The 21,180-nt window shown below is 50.4% G+C and overlaps 1 protein-coding gene across 3 annotated transcripts in view; it reads right to left on the bottom strand.

The window, feature by feature from the left end:
• Mib2 (E3 ubiquitin-protein ligase mind bomb 2) overlaps window positions 1-21,180 on the bottom strand; it is a 69,563-nt gene that overhangs the window by 8,337 nt on the left and 40,046 nt on the right. For all 3 annotated transcript variants that reach the window (XM_077677760.1, XM_077677762.1, XM_077677763.1), the window contains 11 exons: window positions 15,088-15,192; window positions 13,995-14,163; window positions 12,321-12,451; window positions 11,758-11,906; window positions 10,736-10,898; window positions 8,117-8,271; window positions 6,308-6,434; window positions 5,157-5,375; window positions 3,596-3,780; window positions 1,091-1,275; window positions 186-458 (listed from right to left, as the gene is read on the bottom strand). In XM_077677760.1, the coding sequence (XP_077533886.1) occupies window positions 217-458; window positions 1,091-1,275; window positions 3,596-3,780; window positions 5,157-5,375; window positions 6,308-6,434; window positions 8,117-8,271; window positions 10,736-10,898; window positions 11,758-11,906; window positions 12,321-12,451; window positions 13,995-14,163; window positions 15,088-15,192 (1,830 nt within the window). In that variant the 3' untranslated portion in view covers window positions 186-216. The remainder of the gene's footprint in view (window positions 1-185; window positions 459-1,090; window positions 1,276-3,595; window positions 3,781-5,156; window positions 5,376-6,307; window positions 6,435-8,116; window positions 8,272-10,735; window positions 10,899-11,757; window positions 11,907-12,320; window positions 12,452-13,994; window positions 14,164-15,087; window positions 15,193-21,180) is intronic.

The raw sequence follows: 21,180 nt of genomic DNA, 5'->3' as shown, positions 1-21,180 counted from the left end.
GTTTTTGCTTTTCGCCTCCATCAGAAAAACGGCTGTCGCGGCCGGAAATCGAACTTGTGTCCCTGGGCTCAGCAGCACAATGCCATAGCCACTGAGCCACCTTAATGGGTGAGAGGGGTGTAAAGAGAGAGGGGAGGAGAGAAGGCAGGAGAAAGATAGGAGAGAGAATCGGTTGATGAGCGTACCTCCCCCGCGTGCGCATGAGTGCCCTGGGTGTCAGTAGAGGGGGATCTTGCGGGTGATGGGCTGCCGGCACATGTGGCAGACGCGCAGCCCCTGGGCGCACAGGGAGCAGGCCGCGTGGCCGCACAGGAAGGCCACGTTGCGCCTGCGCTCCAGGCAGATGCCGCAGCCCCCCGCCTCCTCCAGCTCCTGCAGCCGGTACTCCATCTGCCGGTACTGCTCCAGGCTCACAGCCGGCTTGCTCCCGGGGCTCGACGCCACCACCGGCCGGCCCCCTGCATGCGTGCGGGTTGCAAGGCACGCTGTGCAGACGGCACCACAACAAGGACTGCACGGCTTAGGTTGACACTACTTTAGTGCAGCTTTAGTTAAGGAACCAAACGTCGCACCAACACCAACATTAGTGGGTGCGGGGCCATTGCTCTGTTGTCACATTTTAGTGCATGCACCTCGCAAATACGAATGGCACCACCTTCTCCAAGGAGTCACATTTCAACAGCATACTTCCAACCATGCTGCCTGCTGCGCGGCTCACGTCGCCACTAGAGTACTGCTAAGGCCCCTCAAGCTCTGCCCACTATATAACAGGAGCAAGACCAAGGCACCAGTTTTGCATGCTGCGTCGTTAGCTTAGTTTGAATGCTGCATCGTTAGTATAGTATTGGAGGGAAAAAAAAAAAGACTATAGCTTTGTCCACTGGAAATGCGCACAAAATTCACGAATACTCGGGTTCCCAAATATGAATTTATTGTAATGAGGTGTTGTTCATATAGCAGACGACAATTAAATAATGATCATCATTCAGAAAGGCGTAGTATTCGTAAATCCGTTGCACTTAAATATTTTCCCCTCGGACTTGTTGGTCATTGGTGTGCTTTCACTGCATCCACAGTTGTGGAGACTCACGCTGGTCGGTCTTCTTCTCAATGGGCTGGCGGCACGTGAGGCACTTCTTCATTCTGGCGCAGCAGTCGACGCACGTGATCCGGTGACCGCATGGCTCAAAGGTGACCGACGCCCAGGACTCCAGGCAGATCTGGCACTCGTCACCCTGGGGCACAGGCTCCGGGCCAGGCAGAGGGGCCGTGCAGCTGTCACCCAAAGAGGCAGAGGAAAAGGCACACAATCGTCACAACTCTCACGGTAATCCTTTATATCTCAAGGTAATGCCTTCATGCCCGACACATTCCAGGTGCTATATCTCTATATAGGTGCTATATAGAGATATATTGTGCACAAGCTATAGGTCATATATAGCTCTATATAGCACCTCTAAAGGTGCTACATATATACAGTCTACGCTCGTTACAGCGGATCCGGCAACAACAGACTTTCGGTTACAACAGACCATTTCTGTTGGTTTGTCTGGTACCCATGCATTTTAAATGGAGTCCACTCCGCTCACAACGGACCCGGCTAGAGCAGACTATCGGCTACAACAGACTAAATTTTAGGCAAAAATTGTTTCGACTGAACGTTTATAGCGGACTTCCGCGGGGCCGGCGCCCGGTGTGCTTTTTCGTTTATTTTGGCAAGAAAAATATTATGTCTGGCAACATTGCTGGCAGCCGGGTCGTTGGCGCAGCCAAGCCAAGCCAGTGGCTTTTTTTTTTGTGCGACCAGCGGCATGAGCGGCAGGGTAGCTGATTTTACTGTCGGATAAATTAAGCGTAATTAACGCTGTTGAACACGAGGAAAAACAGGCTGACATCGCCAGAAGTACAGGCCTGTCTAAGCACAGTGTCCGCTGTACCGTCAAGAACAAGGCCGCTGCCGATAAACGCGACTCCGGTGAGATTGAAAACAGGGCAATCGAATACTCGAAGTGGTGCACTCGGAGGCGAGTCTGCCCTCGTCAGTTTTTTTATGTAATAAAAAAACTCGGGTTCAGTGAAGTTCGGCTTTTATTATTCCCACGCATGCATCGTTCCCGTTCCGTTCGGCGAAAAAGGTAAGAAATGCCTCAAGTAGGGGTTGTTCCCCATCCATTGTGTGCAATCTGCCGGTAACCGTGCGCAGTCCAACTGGTCTAACTTTCGATTTTACAGCTGACCGTCATCAGATTATTTCATTACATCTGTTTCAATGACCAGAATAAAATCGCTAAAAATGTGGAATCTGCCTTGAGGGAACGTCAGGCAGCGATCCGATTTGTTTGACGAACGGTTTCGGGAAAACCTGCCTCGTCGTGAGGGGATTTAAAAGAGCCTAGCTAATGCTGATGGGCACGACTGATGTTTTATAGCTGGTTTATAATTGCGCCTAGTTATATTCTTGCGTTATTTGCTCAGCTCATCTTGCGTCTTTACACGCTTGACCACATGCGCTAGGCCTTTTCGAAGTGCCGGTGCTAAGTTTTGGAAACGGTGTTTACGCGATTCTTTGCCCTCGCGCGAACACTGTGCAGAGGTGCTGCAGGCGTGTAGAAAGAACAAAGTGTATGTACTATGCATGCAATATCGGTCAAAGTACCCACTGTAGGGCTCATAGCCCCCCCCCCCCCCCCGTCGGATACTGCATACTTCGGCTACAGCGGACGTTTTTTTCCGGATTCAGAGGGTCCGTTGTAACGGGCGTAGACTGTAGAACTACATTGTGCACGACTGAAAAAATCGAATGCAAAGTGACACTGAAGTGATTCCTGAATGAAGCCGTTCAACACAGAGCCCTAACACTGCACAAACATTGAATAAACAGGTGTTAGCAACTTTCGTTGAACTTTTTATGGGGCTAGCAACATTTGTGGCCATTTTTGTTTAAGAAGGTGGTCTTTCATGGGCTACTTAAACCCAAAAAATTTGGTCTGTCGGTCCCTTGATTCAGTAATGCGACCAAAAGCTAAAAGAAGTCTGATACGGTAGGTATATTTAGGCAAAGCCTTTCCAAACCACTAGACCTGGTAACACACTTCCTACTTGTGAAAACATTAAGATATGCTTGAGGCAAAACATCAATTCATACTAGGCAGTGTTCTTTCAACTTAAGATAGATGCGCGCTTGATCCTTGCGAAAGCAAATAAGAATACGTGTGCTGAACAACATTCGTAACCAAAAATACAAAAGAGCTCGTGACCGCGCCTATACCTTGTGGCAGCATTTCAAGTCCAACAGGGTTTGGAATGAGGGAAAACTTATTTGCCTTTCCATCTTTATCAAGGGAGGAGTAAGATGGGGGGGAAAGAGTGAAAGGTGGGTGAGGAAAGGGTCTTTCGACGACATTTGCAGTGAAGCGAGCAAATACGTGGCCAATTTTTCTTTTCTCCTTCAGGCTGCACTAAAACTGCCTGTGCTTGCACGGCAGCATGCAAAAAAATTTATAGCCCGGTTTGGCACTTCTTTCAGGAAGGGGAGCGACCATCAGAGAGGAGGCGGCCACAGCGCAACGAGAGGGAGGACAGCCACGCCACTAACCCTTTGAGCCTGCTCCAGTGCCGGAGCACCTCCTGGGCGGCCGTGCTGTTGGCCAGGTCGAGTGGGGTGCGGCCCATCATGTTGGGCCGGTGCAAGTTGGCCCCTTCCTTGGCCAGCAGGCAGGCCAGCGCCAGGCTGCTGTCTCGGAGCTCGGGCTGGCTCGAGGTGGACAGCTGGCCGGCTATCTGCACACCAAGGGGGGGAGGGGACGGAACAAGAAGTGAGCGCTTATGATGTTGTTTATCTATGATTTCCTGGTTTTCTCACAGTACACGATGCACGTTAGGAGCGAAAAGAAAGTCAGGATTAAACCTTCCATACGAGAAATTGATAAAGACACAGAATATTATTACACCTGGTACGCACCCAAGCTCACTCCCACGCTCTCCTCCGAAACCTCCAGGGCTGCTGATTGACATGCTCCTGTCCCTCATGATAAAAGGAACATTATATTTCATAACGTATTAACCCATTACAAAAAACAGATTGGGAACCAAAAGTACTCTAGCGACTGCGTAACAGTGCACCATAATAGAAGTAGACAGTATGACCCAATGCTACTGTAAAACACTGGTCAAACCACTGCTCTACTAAGCACAAAAATCAGGTTCAATTAGCATTCACAGCGGCTGCTTTTTGAAGAAATAGTTCACAGAAAAATCCTTGGATGGTCTAAATTACTTGCGACACTTCAACACGGCATGCCTCACAGCCCAGAGTACACAGGAATGAAAACCGTGGCTTTTCGGCACTTGATCGTACTGTGCTGGGTAAAACAGCAACTTCGTCTGAAGTTGCTGATGCATATTTTAACACAACAGCATTCCAAGTGAACCTTAGGACCTTGGGACATCTAAATAAGCTTCGCTGAAAGTAACAGCAACATTTTCCCAGTTAGCTTGCAGAGCAGCTTGCCCACCAACGCCAACACACAGGTGGCACAACAAGCTGCTCCACAATGCGTGCAATCGTGCATCAACAAAACGGTTTCGCACACGGTCCTTGCAAACACATGCCACTACTCGTTTTACAACACACACAAAAAGCGTGACTTCAACCGTAAAGAAGCCCTTTTTGCATCACAACTGTGCCCGAAACCAACGCCGCCTGTATAATCCTTGCCTAACGCGTGAGCGAAAAATGGCCAAACAGCCACTCTCCTCTTGCTCTCTCCTACCCTCTCTCGCTCCGTAGCCTCCCTGCGTGCTTTCGTGTCCGCCGACCAGCGCCGCTTCTCGGAAACTATGCAAAATAGTTGACAGTTTGTCTAGCATTCCTAAGGCAGCGCTCCGACGCCTTCGAGGCAAGGTGACAGATAGAAGTGGGTGCAGTGTTCGCGACTCGCGAGCAGTGACGTAAGGCGGGATGTCCGCCGGCGCGCGCCACATAGCGGATGAGTGCCTGAACTAAGCATCCCTACCACTCCCATTGGAAAGCAGGTGACGCGTTAGGCAATATTCATACAGGCAGCGTTGCCGAAACACTAACACCACCCCTCAGACTTGGCACTGTGTGCCACCGTTTTAAGAACCCCGCAGGCCCCCGCATAGCGGTGACGCACCATGGCGGTGGTGGGGCACTGTGCGGGGTCGAGTGGTGCCTGCGCCACCTGCCGCTTGAGCAGGGCCACGTGCAGGGCGGTGTCCCCGTCCTCGTCCTGGGCGTCCAGCTGGGCGCCCCGGGAGAGCAGCAGCTCCGCTATGCCGCACTGGCCCTGGCTCACGGCCAGCAGCAGCGGCGTTTGCTGACGGTTGTTGCGCACGTCTACGTCGCACTGGCCCTGCGCCAAACATAAGCGGAAGGACGGAGACGGGTAAGACAAAAAGTTGGGCAAGTTCCAGTACACTGAGCACAATGACTGGGCAAGGGACGAAACACAAGGTGTTGAAGTGCCAATGGTATCGCATCTTATGGACGGCACGTGTGAAACCCAGACCCAACAATGAGTGACACAGCACGTGACCCTCCTTCGGCTGAGACAGCAACAACCCATGGTGATGCCCATAAGTGCATGCACACAAACCAACCTGTAACCAACCTTTGTACAAACTAGGATGAGGATCTTACACTTAAGAATGGTAAACAAATAAAATCTTTATTTTGATCAACAATTTACATTTTTGCACACAACAGGGCGAGCTTTTTGAACGAAAAGAGCAGCAACCATAGCCCCTTTCGATGAGTACCTCAACTAAGGCCTGTAAAACAAGAAAAGTTAGAAAAATGTCTTGTGTCAATGAAAGTTCAAACACCCTATGAGGGAAACTTACACAGGGATGAGAAAGGGAAACGAGACAAGCGCTTTTCAAGGCCGAACGAGCAGGAAAACATCTCTCTCTCTCTCTCTGAGCGTGCATGCGTGTGTGTGTGCATGTGTGTGTGCGTCCAGAATGAGTCCTATGATAAAACCGGAAATAGATTAGCATTATTATGAATAAAACAGCACAATTAGCAGACACTGTTTCAGGCCTGGGATTATGCCAGACCGTCTGATGCCTGCAAGATGAAGATGAAGTTGTCTCAAAGATCGACCCTGCTTTTAGGTTACTTTCACAGGTACTATCCAAATTGTAACAACGTTGGTTATGTTCTATTAATGCATGCACCCCACCTTCCCCAGATGGCAGATACAGTGGACACTGAGCACTTTCTAGTTCTGTTTCACCAGCAAGCCAGAGTTTGCCCAAAAGACGCAAAAGCAAGGAGCAGTACCTGCGTGAGAAGCGTCTCCACGACAGCAAAGTGGCCGTTGAGAGCTGCCAAGTGCAGCGCCGCAAATCCATCGTCCTTTTTCACATCCACTATTTGTCGGGACCGGGACAGGAGCTTCTCGGTCGCACTGGAAAATGCACGAGAAGACACGCCACCCATTGGAGGTGGAAAGAAAAGGCAGCGAGCGACTGCTTGCCACAAACCTCTAACGTCAGCTATACACAAGAAAACTTTTCTTGCATTCCAACGAATTCTTGTTACCAATTCTTGCGTTCCAACATGTATGTACGATCTTTTTGAAGCTCACTAAAGCTGCAAGCTTGGGTAGGTTTGTAGACGTAGAGAGTTGGTTCAGCACAAACGATGAGGGCACTAGAAGGCACAAACACAGTGCTGCGTTTGTGCCTTTTTCATTCACCTTCTCGTTTGCACTGTGCTTTTTATTTTAATCTATTACAAACACTTCAGAGGCCACAAAACCCTGCAAATGACACTGATGTAGCTTACCTAAGCGCACAAAAAACAAGACAATAGCTGAGATTTGTGGCAAGCGGGCCCCTCTTATCAGTAAGAAAAAATCAACTTTCTGGTGTTAAACCTCAACCTCAAAACACAACATATATTTGTGAATGTGCAATCACTTAGAAAGCGCACGGACAGATAATGTACTATCATCAAGTGTTCACAGCATACTTTCAACCACACTGTCATGGGGCACAGGATTCATCACATGCACACTTGTGTGCTAGATGGACCTGCATACCTGCCAGGTTCGCTGCAATGGCATTAGGGAGATCTGATAGGGGGGATTAGAAGTAACACAATGGAATATTTTACATGCATTTTTAACTTAGTTACAACAGAGCAGGTACCGACCGTGTCTTCCAAACTATTAACAACCTACACCATAGGTCACTTGCTAAAATCTTCAACATGGCCGACGCCGCCCTTTTCATGAAGTCCGGTGAATTGCTGTCGAGGCTAACAATGTCCGCCTCTGCGACACTTCGCCAAAAGAACATGATCGAGCGTTATCAGACATGGATAGTCGGAACAGGCTGGGATTTTTTCTGCTCCGCTGAACTGCCTCTCGCATCAGCGCTGCTGAGGTACTAACGAGTTCAACTTCTGCGCACGGCTGACTACGCTTTCTAATCTCTTCGCTGATAGCGATGTCAAATAGTGTAGGATTCCATTGCATTGTCAGGTAGCTCTGGCGCAACGTGACCATACACGAAGAAAGATTTAGCAAAACACGAGCAGTTTTCGGAAGATTTTTGTTTCGCTCGTAGAATCGTACAAAACCATCAAAATTCGGCAGTCTCCCAGATAATTCGGGAAACCTGGCAGCTATGGACCTGCTTATTGCCTTTATTAAAAGCTTTTCTGCTCTTTTTTTACTCCTAGTTTGTCTACTGCAACTGCATCCCATTTTAGGCGTGAGACTAAGCCGTTTAAATTACACTTTAAAACAATGCTTGCAAAAAAAGAAAACGCAAAAGACTCGTGCACATCCAGCGATACAATGTTGAAAGATGGTGACAAAAAAGAAAAACTAGGTTAGCTAGTGTTACATCAAGGAACATGGCTGTTACTTAGTGGCAAAGCAACATTCTTCAGGAAACCGGCTTTCCACACCGATTTCAGCAACTTGAATTAGTGTTTATTCAATGAACACTTTGAAAAATAATGGCTTTAATTTTCATGAAACTTTATAACGGCATTTAATTTTTCTTTATATTGTGGCACATTATACCTGTCAGGTTTCCCTGCCAAAAGAAACTTAATGTGATCATCGCAGCCACTCACAAATTGTTGCCTTTTAGAGCCGCGTGGTGTAGGACATTGAAGCCGCGCTTGTTCTTGAGCGAGAAGTCGACCTCAGGCACGTTGATGAGGAGGTCGATGATCTCCAAGTTCTCCTTCCCGATCGCATCATGGAGGGCCGTGTCCCCGAATGTGTCCTGCATACAGAACGCAAGGTCCGTGTGAATAGGGAAACTTAATGCCGCCAATACATCTGTCACTCATGACAGGCTCGAGCTAATTAGTAGCAGTTAATTCCAACCTAGTGGTTATCTGTAACCCTTGCTTGCCAATGACATGAAGACAAAATACAAGTCTTGGTCATTCAAAAGATTGCATTGGTGCAGTAACCCGTACCATGCAGTTTTAACCCTTTCACTGTCAGGTGTTTTTGGCCGTGACGCAGCCCCAGTGTCGGCTTGGTTTTTGAAATATGAGGGAAGGAACATAGTGATTTATCTGACTATGATAGCATCCGGAACGTAACGCGTCAAATGGAAAGAGTGTGGGTGAGAAATTGCCTTTCTTCCAGATATTTTCAGTTTGCCACGCACGCTTCCGGGACATCGACCCCCCCGTTTCAACATCAAAATCTGGCGCTGTGGAACTCGCACCCCTTCCTCGAATAAGAAACTCTCAGAATGCGAATCCGAGCTCGAGTCGTATTCAGATCGGAATCGAAGAACCATCGCTCCTGTCTGCAGTCAAAGGCCCCGCGCGGTCAGTCATCCAAAAGTAACCGCGTGCATAGAGGGAGCACTTACAACAGCCCACACAACACACAGAAATGAGCGAGTGAAAGCCGCGATTGAGTCATGTTTTCATCCAGTTAGAGGCAACGGCGCGCTGGGCTAACCTGGCGTGCTGTAGCAGACTTGGGAACAGAATATAAAAAAACTAGAAACCCATTGCGGAGGGCACAATAACCGTTGCATCCGTAATCGCACGTGTGCCGCATGGTCACTTGTCCCGACAGAGTACAGCATGCGGAGCGACCAAGCCCTCCCAGCAACGATGGGTGGCAGCGATCACTCCGTACTCTTCAATATACCGTCAAAGAGAGCTAGCGAGTGGTAATACGAGCTACTAGAAAGATTCAACAGACGGCGCGAACAGTCCAGGCACGCCCGCTTTGCGCTATGGCAGGAATTTTTGAATGCACAATGGAGAACGTACCGGTATGTCAGTGACACTGCGGAGGGGAAATGCGAAAACGTAACGGTATGTCAGTGACAGCGAAAGGGTTAAAGCAAACCTAAAACAAATAATCCAAGAGTTAAGGAATACAGCTTTAAGCAATGCCGATTTACCAGTCACTTTCTTGCCAAGTTCTTATGATGTCGCAGGGATTTGACATGCAATTGTTGAACAGTTTCAAGCAATCCAACACTCACCTCTACAATATGTGGATGCAAATTACATCTCTTGTGCTTAACTACACACCAGGTAAGTGTCAACTCGGTTTTAACCATTCCGGAAGAAACACAGACCGACTAAAAGTAAAAGGTTAGTTTTTCCCACCCAATGACAATACTTTTCAGGACACAAGTGCAAATCGAAAAGAGCCACCTTCCCCATAAAGTTTCCTACATATACTAGAGGGGAAATTGGCTCCAGTGTCAATGCAAATCACTGCAGGCCGCCCGTGTGACAATGAGAATTCTGGGAAGAGTGTAGTTTTCCTGGTTCGCTTCATAATTGGCCTGGCTTGCGACGTTCTAGCAAATGTGAAAATACGCAAAGCACAGCAAAATCAGCAGTGGTGTTAATTTGCATAGATTGGGAATAAAAGCACACTGCAACGGCAAAATGCGGAGATTGTTTTTTTTGTTTTGTTTTTTCGTTTTCAATTTGTGTTTGTAGCGGAAGCTTTAGGTGAACATTATCGTCTGCGATTCTGACGGGCCAAGCCAGCTGTTACAAAATGCTTTAAACTTTTTCCATACCCCCCGAAGACACACTTCAGTCGTTTTATCGTTCTTTTAAAAGGATAAATTATCAGAACAGTCCCTAAGTGTTGCATCCATGTGACAAAACATTTGCGCCGCGGCCAACCCCACCAACGCTGATCCTGTCTTCCAGCATCAGTTAGCTATGGTTGACCTGTGGGTCAGCGTCCTCTCTAGTATAGCTTGCTAAAACTCTATAGATGGCATTCACTGAAAAGCTTAGCGGTTAATTTCTTTGCTTGGCAACACTGGAAACGCACATGGCCTAAGTGCCACAGACATGGCACAGCTTGTACCACCGTGCCTGTAAGCCACAGGGGGGGGGAGGGGTAAAAAAAAAGGAAGAGAAAGACACTGGCGTGCGTCATCCGCTCCGTTTCAACCCGATTCTCAATGGTGGTGTCAACAGAGACGCTATTAATCGCGCTCACATTGGAGTCTCGAGGCATTAATTTGCGTTTGGTGGGGCAGAGTTTGGAACGCCGAACACATATTAAGTGCTTAGCACGGACAAGTACTGCCATTCCACAGAGCCCGCCGTAACCAGTGACGCGCATCCACATGGTTGCCTGCATGCGTGCCTCGCCAGTGAATACAGCCTATACCTTTGTCTCCTGGCAACCTTCAAACTGGTCTCCCATTCGTGCACTGGGCCACAAGCAAGCAGGCTGACCTGGATGTTGACGTTGAGGACGCTGCGGAACTTGAGGAGGATGCGGACGCAGTCTGAGTGCTGCTTGTTCACAGCGACATGCAGCGCCGTACACTTGGCCCGGTTCAGAGCGTTGATGTCTGCTCCGGCCCTCAGCAGTGTCTCGATGACGGCAGGCTGGTTGCTGTAGCAAGAACCGAAGGCCACAATTGGTTTGTGCACACGGTCTACAGCCAGTCGCATAATTCCATAAAAAAATGTCCAAGGCATTTTGACGCTCGAAGCAGTCATCCACTTGTGTTGGGTAGAGGACCTGTGTCTCACAAACTAAATAATTCTAGTGAACTTGGAGAAAAATCTGCCTCGGTGATTATTAGCAGATATTTTCAAACTCTGTTAAAAGAAATAAATTATTCTTTTTCGACATCGAACTTGTTTGAACTAAGTTCAAAATAAAGAGGCTGCGGTGATCCATTTTTGTTTTGTAAGGATTCTCGGTCAAGACATGTCTAAGTCTTCCCTGACCCACGCCCTCCGAGGTTATACTCTTCGAAATCACAAATTTCCCCTCAAATTCCAACTGAGTAACGGGAAAGGCGGCACATACCGTGTGCCTATTTGCTTCACATTTGCCTTATTAGTTCTTGTCCTGGTACTTTTAAGCCGAAAAATTTGAGGGACGCCCGCATGGGCGACGTGAATTTCAGCATCAGCTTAACACACTGATTTAAATTACTGGTTTATTGCAAATCAGTGATAAAGCGAAGTTGCCAATCGTAAATGATCAGCCGAACTTATTTGATCAGCCATTTTATCACGCCTCGGCTAATCCTCATGGTGACCTACATGCTACTCCATGTGTATGTCTAAGAAGACGATCACACAAGGATGCCACCAACTGCAGCGTTGAAGTCATTGACCACAATAATCGGTTGAGTGAAATCGATTGACTTAATGAAAGAATGATTGGCTGAAACTTGATTGGTTGTAACTGATTGGGTGAACTAACTTCACCAGCCAGTCAAGTCTTGGCCAGTCCTCACCCAAAGGCGGCGTAGTGAAGAGCGTTGTCCCCATCATCATCCTGGGACTCGACCGCTGCTCCATGCTGTAGCAACAGGGTCACTATGTCGTTGTGACCCTGGTGGCTGGCCACCTGGAGTGCAGACTTGCCCGAACACTTGACGTTCACCTGCAAGGGGAGAGAAAGACCCCTCAAGTGGAGATCCTCTCGTCAAGCAGCGGCATGGAGCTAATAACAGCAGCGCTGGCATCGAGGCACCCGGCCTGAAGCAGGGGAACGCGGTAAATTTAGATTGACTTGAGCAAACCTCTAGCGTGTTATCTTGGGAGGAGCGCGACGGAAGAGGAACAGCATGAGAGGTGACCGGGAAAGCCAAGAGAGGCATTTACTTGGCAAATGTCGACGGAGACATTTGCAACAAAAAAAGCAGATATGTGCCCAATTTATTTTTTTCGTTTCTTCCTCCCATTTACCCGAAGGCATTCGGTGCACGAATGCACAAGGTGAAGGTTTCAAATAGCATTATCCTGCAAGACACCACCCCATTCGAGGCATGCGTGAACGCAGCCAGCGACTACGTACGTGCTCAGGGTGCTGGGTGAGGTGCTCGAGGACCGAGTCCAGGTGCCCCTGTGCTGCATCCCGCAACAGCTGCTCCACGGCCCCCACGTCCACCTGCTGCTGCTCCCCCAGCAGGTGGCTCATTGCCGGGTCTGCAACACACAGGCGGGGGAGGGGGCCACGTTCGACACTCGCCTGGGAACCGTGCTAGGAAAAGACACTCGGCTCATTCGATACATCAGACTGCTGAGCAAGTTAACGAATTGTCAGCGGTGCACGAAAGGCACCACTGGGATGCCCAAGAATAACGACTAGCAGCTCGCAGCATCTCGGACCACCCAGAGGCGGAATTCTGAGTATTGTTCGTTTTGAAGGCGTTCGTTTTCAAGCGTTGGAAGCTGCTGATGATGGAAAAGACCCCAAAAGTGGCAAAGCCTGCAGCTACTCACAAAAAAAAGGGGGGGTTTTCAAAATGGACAAAAGTGTGAACCAGCCTGGCCCCAGGAGTGATGATAATCAATGAGTTCTTTAAAAGACACGCGTCAATTGAATGCACTGGTAGATTGATGTGCTTACTAACGCAGGATGATGACAACTCTGTGGTAAACGAGAACAAGATGAAAACGTTACGAGCCGGTATTGCCGTCTTTCCCCACTGCGGTGATTATTGACGCTGCGAGCAACAGTGCAGAAAATGCTCACATTTGGATTGATTGATTCATTCATTCATTGTGGGGTTTAATGCGCCAACGCTACGCAGGTGATGAGGTGCGCCGTAGTGGAGGGCTCCTGATTGATTTTGACCCTCTGGGGATCTTTAAAGTGGCCCTGCAGCACTTACCATAGACTACTAGGAATGTATTTTGCGGTAAAGTCCCAGCAATCTCCTCCGCAAGAATTATGAAAATCCGTTCGCTGTCACCGAAACTACGTGTGATGAGAAATCGTGCATAATCTTTTCCTCTCAACTCGACCGCGGACAACGCAATGAAAGCTGCGCGCTCTTCCCAGAGAAGGGGGTGGCTCAGAGCGGTCTTTTCCGTGGCCTTCCATATATCACAGGACGGGGAGTTTTCTCCTTTTCTCCGCAACATGGAGGAGTCTATTTCCGGTCTGGTGCCACAAAAAAGAAGGCATGGCTGCCTGCTAGCAAGTGCGTGCTCGAGCTGGCAGGCCGTTTTTGAAGCAATAAACGTTTGTTGTCGAGTGGTCTGGCTGAAGGGGAAGTATTGAACTCATCACTCAAACTCTGTGCGCGCTCAAAACACAGAAGAAACGGCAAAACTGTACCTACAGGTCCAGGCATAGAAGATGTTCGTACACAGCACCGACGGTGGCGGATCGTCACAGGAAATGCGAGAAATTAGCTGCGAAGTTGACCACTGGCAGCCGTGCTCATGTAATATTTGGCTCAGGTATTTCTGGTAGTGTAAGCTAAGCGTCGCGCACGTTTACTTGCACTGCTCCAAGTGTGTTGCAGGGTCCTTTTAACGTGCGCCGAAATTTTGAACACACGGACGCTTTCGCTTTTCACCTCCATCAGAAAAGCGGCCGCCGTGGCTGAGAATCAAGCTCACATTTGGAGATGTGTGAACTACGCTCCTAGACCTCTATGTAGCTAGCAAATATGCGCATGCTGTTCAAGCACTAGAAATCGGACCGTAAAAAAAGGGGGAGAAAACGAGGGCCACGCACTTGCATGCTCCTCCCGAGTGTTGGCCGTCATGGTGTTGCTGATCTCCGTGGCTGAACCAGGAACAGCCACCAGGCACAGCGGATTGAACGTCCACGTCTGCCCGTCAACGCTCACGCGAAGATCGCCGTCAGTGTACAGCTTCACCACTTTGCCCAACTTCCCCACACACTGCGTCCACAAACAAATAACAAGAGAGAGAACGGTTGCAAGGTCTGCCCATGAAATTCACACAAAAAGGTTGGTTCTAGAGGTGTTCATTGGCCACTATTTCTAGGGTTTAACTGCGAGCAGCAAGCTGCAACAAGCTGCAACAACTAAAGAAGTTGCATGGGCAACCCCTTTAGTTGAGACTGCGTGCTACGGCGGATCACTCAGTGTGAGGAAATTTTGATCGCTCCTTTACAAAATGAGAAGATGTTACTTGAGAGTGTCCTCCAGTCCCTATCGTGTGCTGCCCAAAATGTTGCCACTGGGTTAAATAAATCTTCCTCTCCTTAGCGCTAAGCTGTTCCCTGTTATAGCCAACACTACTAGTGTAACCTGTACTGTCATGAATGGGTAGGACTAGCGTCACCAAATAAAGGCTTTTAGAGTATCGACACTCTTTTCTCTCATTGTTATGTGCTGCCAGGACTTTCATTGGTCAGTCGGCACCACGTGATATTTGTTTACATATAGGCACAGCCATTTTGTTTTTGGGCGCCTCTCCTCTCCCTCTCTCTCTGCTGCGCGGACGCTAGAGCTGGCCTGGCCGGTCGCACTCTGCCCGTCACAGCCGGTGGCGGTTTTGTTGGGAGAGAAGGCAACACTGCAAGCCAGGAACAAAATGGCCACCAGACGCTTCCTGGTGCACAAAGTGGCGGTACTCTTAAGTGTAGCTTATTTAGTGACGCTAGGTAGGACTATGTCAGTCCATGTCAGACTATGTCATGTCAGACTATGTCAGTCCTTGCCCACACTCGGGTTCTTCACCTGCTCCTTCAAAGAATTAGCCCTGCAATTTTCTTGTAAGCCTTAGCCAATGTGCACAAAGCAAAGAAAAAGACAATATTTGGGGAAAAAAAAAAAAAAAAAAAAACAGCCCGCACTCACCCCCCGCATTGCGTCAATGTACTCCCCGTGTCCAACTTGCCACTCCTTCAGCCGTTGGAGGTCGTCACAGATCCGAACTAGGTCTCCGATGGAGAACATCACCACCTGGGGAAAAAAGACAAAAGCAGAGATCGCAACACACACACACTCGCTTGCACTGAGGTTATCACAAGTGGTGCACTCACTACCACCAACAGCCAGGGCTGTCAACGCTCCCAGCTCACAGGCAACTGTCGCTGAGCAAGGATTGAGACGGGAACAGCCCAGTTGACAGATTGATAGCTTTGTTTATGATATTTCCCCAAAGCTTGTGATATTTCCCTAAACCTTTGTGTACAGTAAAGCCCGCTTATATTGAACATGGATATATCGAATTATTGCTTATATCGAACCCCTGTACAATTCCGATAAAAATTCCATGCGTATTAAACTTTTTACATCGAACGCGATTTTGCTCACAATGGATATATCTTGCCGTGTCGACCGCGACCGCTGCAATGTGACAGGTGCGGCGGGCTTGACCACGCAACAGCGAGCTGCAACCGCGACAGAAGGTGCTGGCGATGTGGGGGCTCCCACACCATGGCAATGTGCAAGGCAGCGCAGCCTTTCTGCACTAACTGCGGGGGCCCCCACACCGTGCTCGACCGCTCCTGTCCACGCTGGCAGGAAGAGCGCCGAGTGTGTGCTGCCCTAGCACGAGCACAGGCGCCAACCTCTCGCGTGGACGCTCGAGCGGCCGTGCGGGCGGCCGCGCAGCTCAAGCCGCCCCCTGTCGCGCCGGCGACATCGATGCACCAGCACCCGAGGAGCTGCAGCCAGAAGGCCGGACGGCAGCCAAGTCGCCCCAGCCCAGCAGCAACAGAGCAGCCAGGCACCCACAGCACGGCCGGGACGAGGGCGGTGGAGTTTATGGCAGCAGCAGGAACACTTAGACCTTGTCCTTCGAAGCGTGGGAGAGCTTCTGCCTGCTGACAATCCCCTCCGACCCCTGTGCGTCCAGGCCGTGCAGGGACGACCACTCCACGAGCCCCATCATGGCTAGGAGCCGCCGCAAACAGCCTCCGGTGCCCACTGTGCTGCAGTGGAATGTAAACGCGCTCCGCCCGCGTCGTGCGGAACTGAGCGCGTACCTGCTGCAGCACGCGCCCGATGCGGTGGCTCTGCAGGAGAGCTATGTGCGTGTGGGTGATGGCTCGGGGTTCACGCTGCCGGGATACACGGGTTACCATAGTCCCACGGCGTGTGACAGCAGGCAGTGCTCGGCTGTGGTGTGCGGCGACCCCTCCCACCCCCCAGGATTCTCGCGGGCTTCACTGTTTGTGCGCAGCGACGTGCAGCACACGGTGCTGGACACCAGTGCGGTGACAATGTCTGTGCAGGAGTGTGTGGCAGTGACGCTTCGGCTCGTGCCGGGTGGTGACATGACTGTGTGCAGTGTGTACGTGCGCCCCAACCAACACTGGGACTCGAGCCTCCTGGATCGGCTGGTGTCCCTCTGCGCAGCCCGGCATCTCCTCTGTGGTGACTTCAACGCACATCACACTATGTGGGGAGACGGCCGGACTGACACACGCGGAGAACACCTGTGGGACACCATGCTGCGCCTCAACCTGACTGTACTGAACACCATAGGTCGGCGTACTCACTCGTGAGTACACTCATTTGTACTCATTTGTACTCAAACTCACGAGTGAGTACGATGATGAGTGATCACACACCCAGAAAAAAACAGTGAGTACGATGACGAGTGAGTACAGGGGTAAGTCCACTACTCGTGAGTACAGTACTCATGAGTACACTACTCATGAGTATGAGTACTCATGAGTACAGTATTCATGAGTATGAGTACTCCGGAGTTTGAGTACTAATGAGTATGAGTACTCATGAGTACACAGTACTCATGAGTACACAGTACTCATGAATACACAGTACTCATGAGTACATAGTACTCATGAGTATACAGTACTCATGAGTACACAGTACTCATGAATACACAGTACTCATGAGTACACAGTACTCATGAGTATACAGTACTCATGAGTACACAGCACTCATGAGTACAATACTCATGAATACTGTGTAATCATGAGTACTGTGTATTCATGAGTATATGCACTCCTGAGTACAGTGGGGCAAACAAGTTTTATCACGAGCTCGAGTCCGGACGCGCGTGTACGAGTCGCAAACATTTAGCGGTGCCACTGTGCAGCTTAACTGTCAAGGATGGTAAAATTAGGCAACGAAAACTGCACCTCCCTCCTTTCCCGGTCCCTGTTTGGCGCTGTAAGCGTTTTTCGGCGGTCGCTCGCAAAGGGGTCACGGTGAAGAGGGAAAAAGGAGGGGGTGAGGGCCCGGCGGGAAACGCGGCCGCAGTTGCTCTTCTCTGATGGGACTTGTTGACTGCCGCAGTTATTTTTGTTGCCGCGGCCTGTGAACGCGTGGCGGCTTCATTGCGCTTGCTCCCTTCCAATTGTTTTAGGGGAGAGGTGGTGGAGGCTGCTAACAACGCACGAACTAGGCGTACTGAAGTCCCTCTTTTTCGGTCTTCAGAAGTTTCCGTAGACGCATGTCACGCTGTGTAGTCGTTTCGTGAGCCGAACCGCTCATTTCAACTGTCGCAGTTAATTTACGTAACTCGCGTCAAACCGACTGCGTGGTTTGTAACGTTCGCTGTGCGTATTCAAGCGACAGTTTGGCTGATGTACGTGCGCCCATATGATTTTATTAGGTTCCCGTTTTGAAACATTTTGCTCAGGTTCGCTAGTAATGTGGTCTCGTGTAGTGCCATTTACAAGTGCCCCACCGTGCACTACGGCGTGCAGGCGCGGTGGTGGAATTTGCCTCAGTAATGGAAATAAAATATCCGAGTACACCTAAGCACGTTTGTGAGTTGTGAATCGGACATCATAATATCCAGTTCAACGCGTGCGGCGCCTTGTTTAGCCTCGCATATTTCGTCGAAGAGCTCTGTCATCTTGCCGCTGGAGGAGCGTTTTGCTTTCGAATGGCTTTACTTTCGAGTGGCAACCCGATTCGCCGCTTCTCGTTTATGCCACTGTGTAATGAGGGCGCTGACGATGATGGCGAATTTCGGTGGTTGTTATTCCCCTACCTTCACTACTGTTTACAGGCGGGGCGACCACCCCTCGCTTGCAACTATACCGCCGAGTTTAAGCTCGCACTGTGAGAGGCCTCGAGAAGGAATTGTTTCGAATTGATGGACGCCACCGCCAGACGCCGCTTAAGCTCGCTTAAGCTCGCATCTTGGAACGTCTCGTAAAACATGTAGATTGCACATAGTACGACGTCACCGCACTTTTTGATTGATCGCTGTCAGCTTCATCCGCGTTGCTCGAGATAAGAGCTGCAGATTTCCACTGTGCAACCAACCCACCAACACGGCAATACAGTGACGTCAGTGAAAGCTATCATGCCTCCGAAAAACGCTTCTACAAACTTTGTTCTCGAGTACACAAAGCACGGCAGAGCAGTTCTACGCTGCTGTACCGGCACCAACTGGGTGCCCTGCGGCCCTCGACTGCGACCGATACCCTCTCCACGCCCCCCCCCCCCCCCGAACACACACACACACACACACACACACACACACTGTTGGAACTGGGCCATTCTAGCTCAGTCACCACTGTTCGATTCACTTCACTTTATTTCCTTAAAGACCCCACAGAGGGGTGTTACATAAGGGGCGCGTTGTACAACATAGATACAAAAGCCACAGGTTAACAATACAGATGCATAGATGTTGCGACGTTGCCCTGCTCAGTCCGCCATCGACGCGGCGCAGAGGAGAGCGATGAAGTTGTCGAGCCGACGGTGATTTTAAGCTGCATTCATATACAATATATACAAAGCTAGCAAGAGCGTTACATGGCTCGCACAAAGGCACTTCTCAACTCAGTGCCTCCGATGAAATGCCGCCGCACAGCCGCTGCTTCAGAGCTGGTTTTATACCCCCGGGGTTCCGCCGCAGCCGCGTGCAGTTCGAATCTTTCCAATCAGGACTATCACTGGCCGCAGTTTGAATCCGGCGAATGCAGGCGAAGTGATTGCGTCAGCCGAGCCACGAATGGGAAAGGGGAGGCGACTCAGCGGCGCCGTCTCCAGAGTCTACTCGTCGCTGCGTGTCTTTTGCGGGCCGGTCGTCCCAAGCATGATTTGGTGCCGCCGTCTCGATGGGAAAAGGAGAGTAGACTCGGCGGCGCCGTGTGCCGCCAGTTGCGGCACGTCTGCCGCGGGCTGGCTGACCGAGGCGCGAATCGGGCCCACCGTCGGCGCGTCACCAGGTGCAGCAAATTTGCAGCAAATGGGTGCTCTGGGTAACCGCACACACACGAATAGAAAAATTAGTAAGATCAGACCTGTGTGGGTTTTGGCCTAGCTGTTAACGGAAATAGACACAACGACGCATAGCGCCCGTCCTGTCCCTTTTTCGCGGCGGGACCTCACTCTTTGGCTTTTCGCGCGCTAGCCGGTTTTCGCCTTTCTGTTTATATCTTAATTTGCGGGCTGGCGGCGGTTGCGAGGGGTACGGTTGCGCAATGTTCGCAGAATTCGGAACAGCGGCGGCAGCGTCTCTTTCCACATGGTTTTAAAGACGATAGTCTTTCTTTGGCCACTTCAGCGCGACAGTGTTGGCCTGTCAGTCTGTCTGTCTGTGTCCGTCATAAAGATAATTCATTATTGCAACTTAATATCACGCCCCGCTGTACACATGGGAGCTACTGGGGTCGCCGTTAAGTAGCTTCATGTACATAATGCGCCCTCTCTAGAACTGGCCAACTGCCCCGCGATTCAGCCGCGATTCAGCCCCCGATTCAGAACGCGAGTGCGTACGTCCCGTTTCGCTCTCTCCCGTGTACGTGCCTTGGCGCAGTGGGAAGCCCTACGACAATGCACCGTGTAAGACGTTTTCTTCTCGGGCTCCTCTGTCCTGATGTATATGTAATCTCAGTATTTCTAATTAGTTAGACATTTTATTTTTTTCTGTTTAGCCTTTCATTCGAGCCAAGACCTAGCTAAGATGTTGCAGTCGACAGGATCATGATTTAAGGCCACGGGAGGACGAACGGACGAACCACCTGGACGGACCGCACCACGACTACGAGAGTGCAGCACGCAGACATGGGGCACCGACGCACTCCACGCCAGCGGTGGTCGACACAGTGCTGACTTCAACGGAACGCTACGTCCTATGCTCTACGAAGAAACAGCAGTTCGTGAGCGCACTACGATTACAAGGTCTACCCTGCTCTGGCCGTAAGGACGACATCATCTTGCGTCTTCTAGAGGACAACGAAGAACGTCGCCATCTCTCCAAACGAACGAATGTGCCAACGCTACTTCAGGCTGCCTCCGACAACAAACGGCAGAGGACCCTGCAAGCAGCGCTGTTTGAGAGCAGAAGGCTGCGTGATGAACGAGAAAGTTTTCTGAGACAACTGGCGATAGTCGGCCGCCCGTTTTCCACGGTGCCTGGACTGCACGAGATCTGAGCACAGGCAGAATGCACGACGCACGCACATGAACGAGACGACGCATGCAAAATTGTGATTGCGTGCTCACCGGACCTTTCCCAGGTAATCGCCACGATTACGGAGACGCATCGAAGGTCAGTGCATTTCTGGCGAGATTACGAACACACGTTGCTCTGCTACATCGCCCACGAGCTACATCGCCCACGCGCTGATCATTCCAGCAACGAGCAACGAGACGCGCAACGTACGCAGGGCGCACGAGCCAGAAGGCACCACGTTCCTGGCACCCGCTCTTCCGCTACAGACGTACACGAACGGAACGCTGAGAGCTGGGAACGCAACGGAGCCGGTACGTACATTTTCCGCACGTGCACTCCCGGCGCGGGTCCACGCAACCAACGACATCGCATCCGGATTGGTAGATATGGCCACGACAAGCGAGCAAGACGCACGGCGCCCGAAATGCACCATACGTGGCGAACGACCGCACCCCAATTATAGGGGAGTTTCCTAGATAAAACGAGACGCACAGCGCACGAAACGCACCAGAAGTGACGAACGACATCCAACTTGAACCAGGAGCTGACCACGGAGAACG

The sequence above is a fragment of the Haemaphysalis longicornis genome, unplaced genomic scaffold (genome assembly GCF_048455015.1).
Source record: "Haemaphysalis longicornis isolate Haplotype H1 unplaced genomic scaffold, Haemaphysalis longicornis Haplotype H1 scaffold_7, whole genome shotgun sequence".
NCBI lineage: Eukaryota > Metazoa > Arthropoda > Arachnida > Ixodida > Ixodidae > Haemaphysalis > Haemaphysalis longicornis.
Note: the sequence above shows the minus strand (reverse complement) of the source record. Positions and strands in the feature narration are given on the sequence as shown.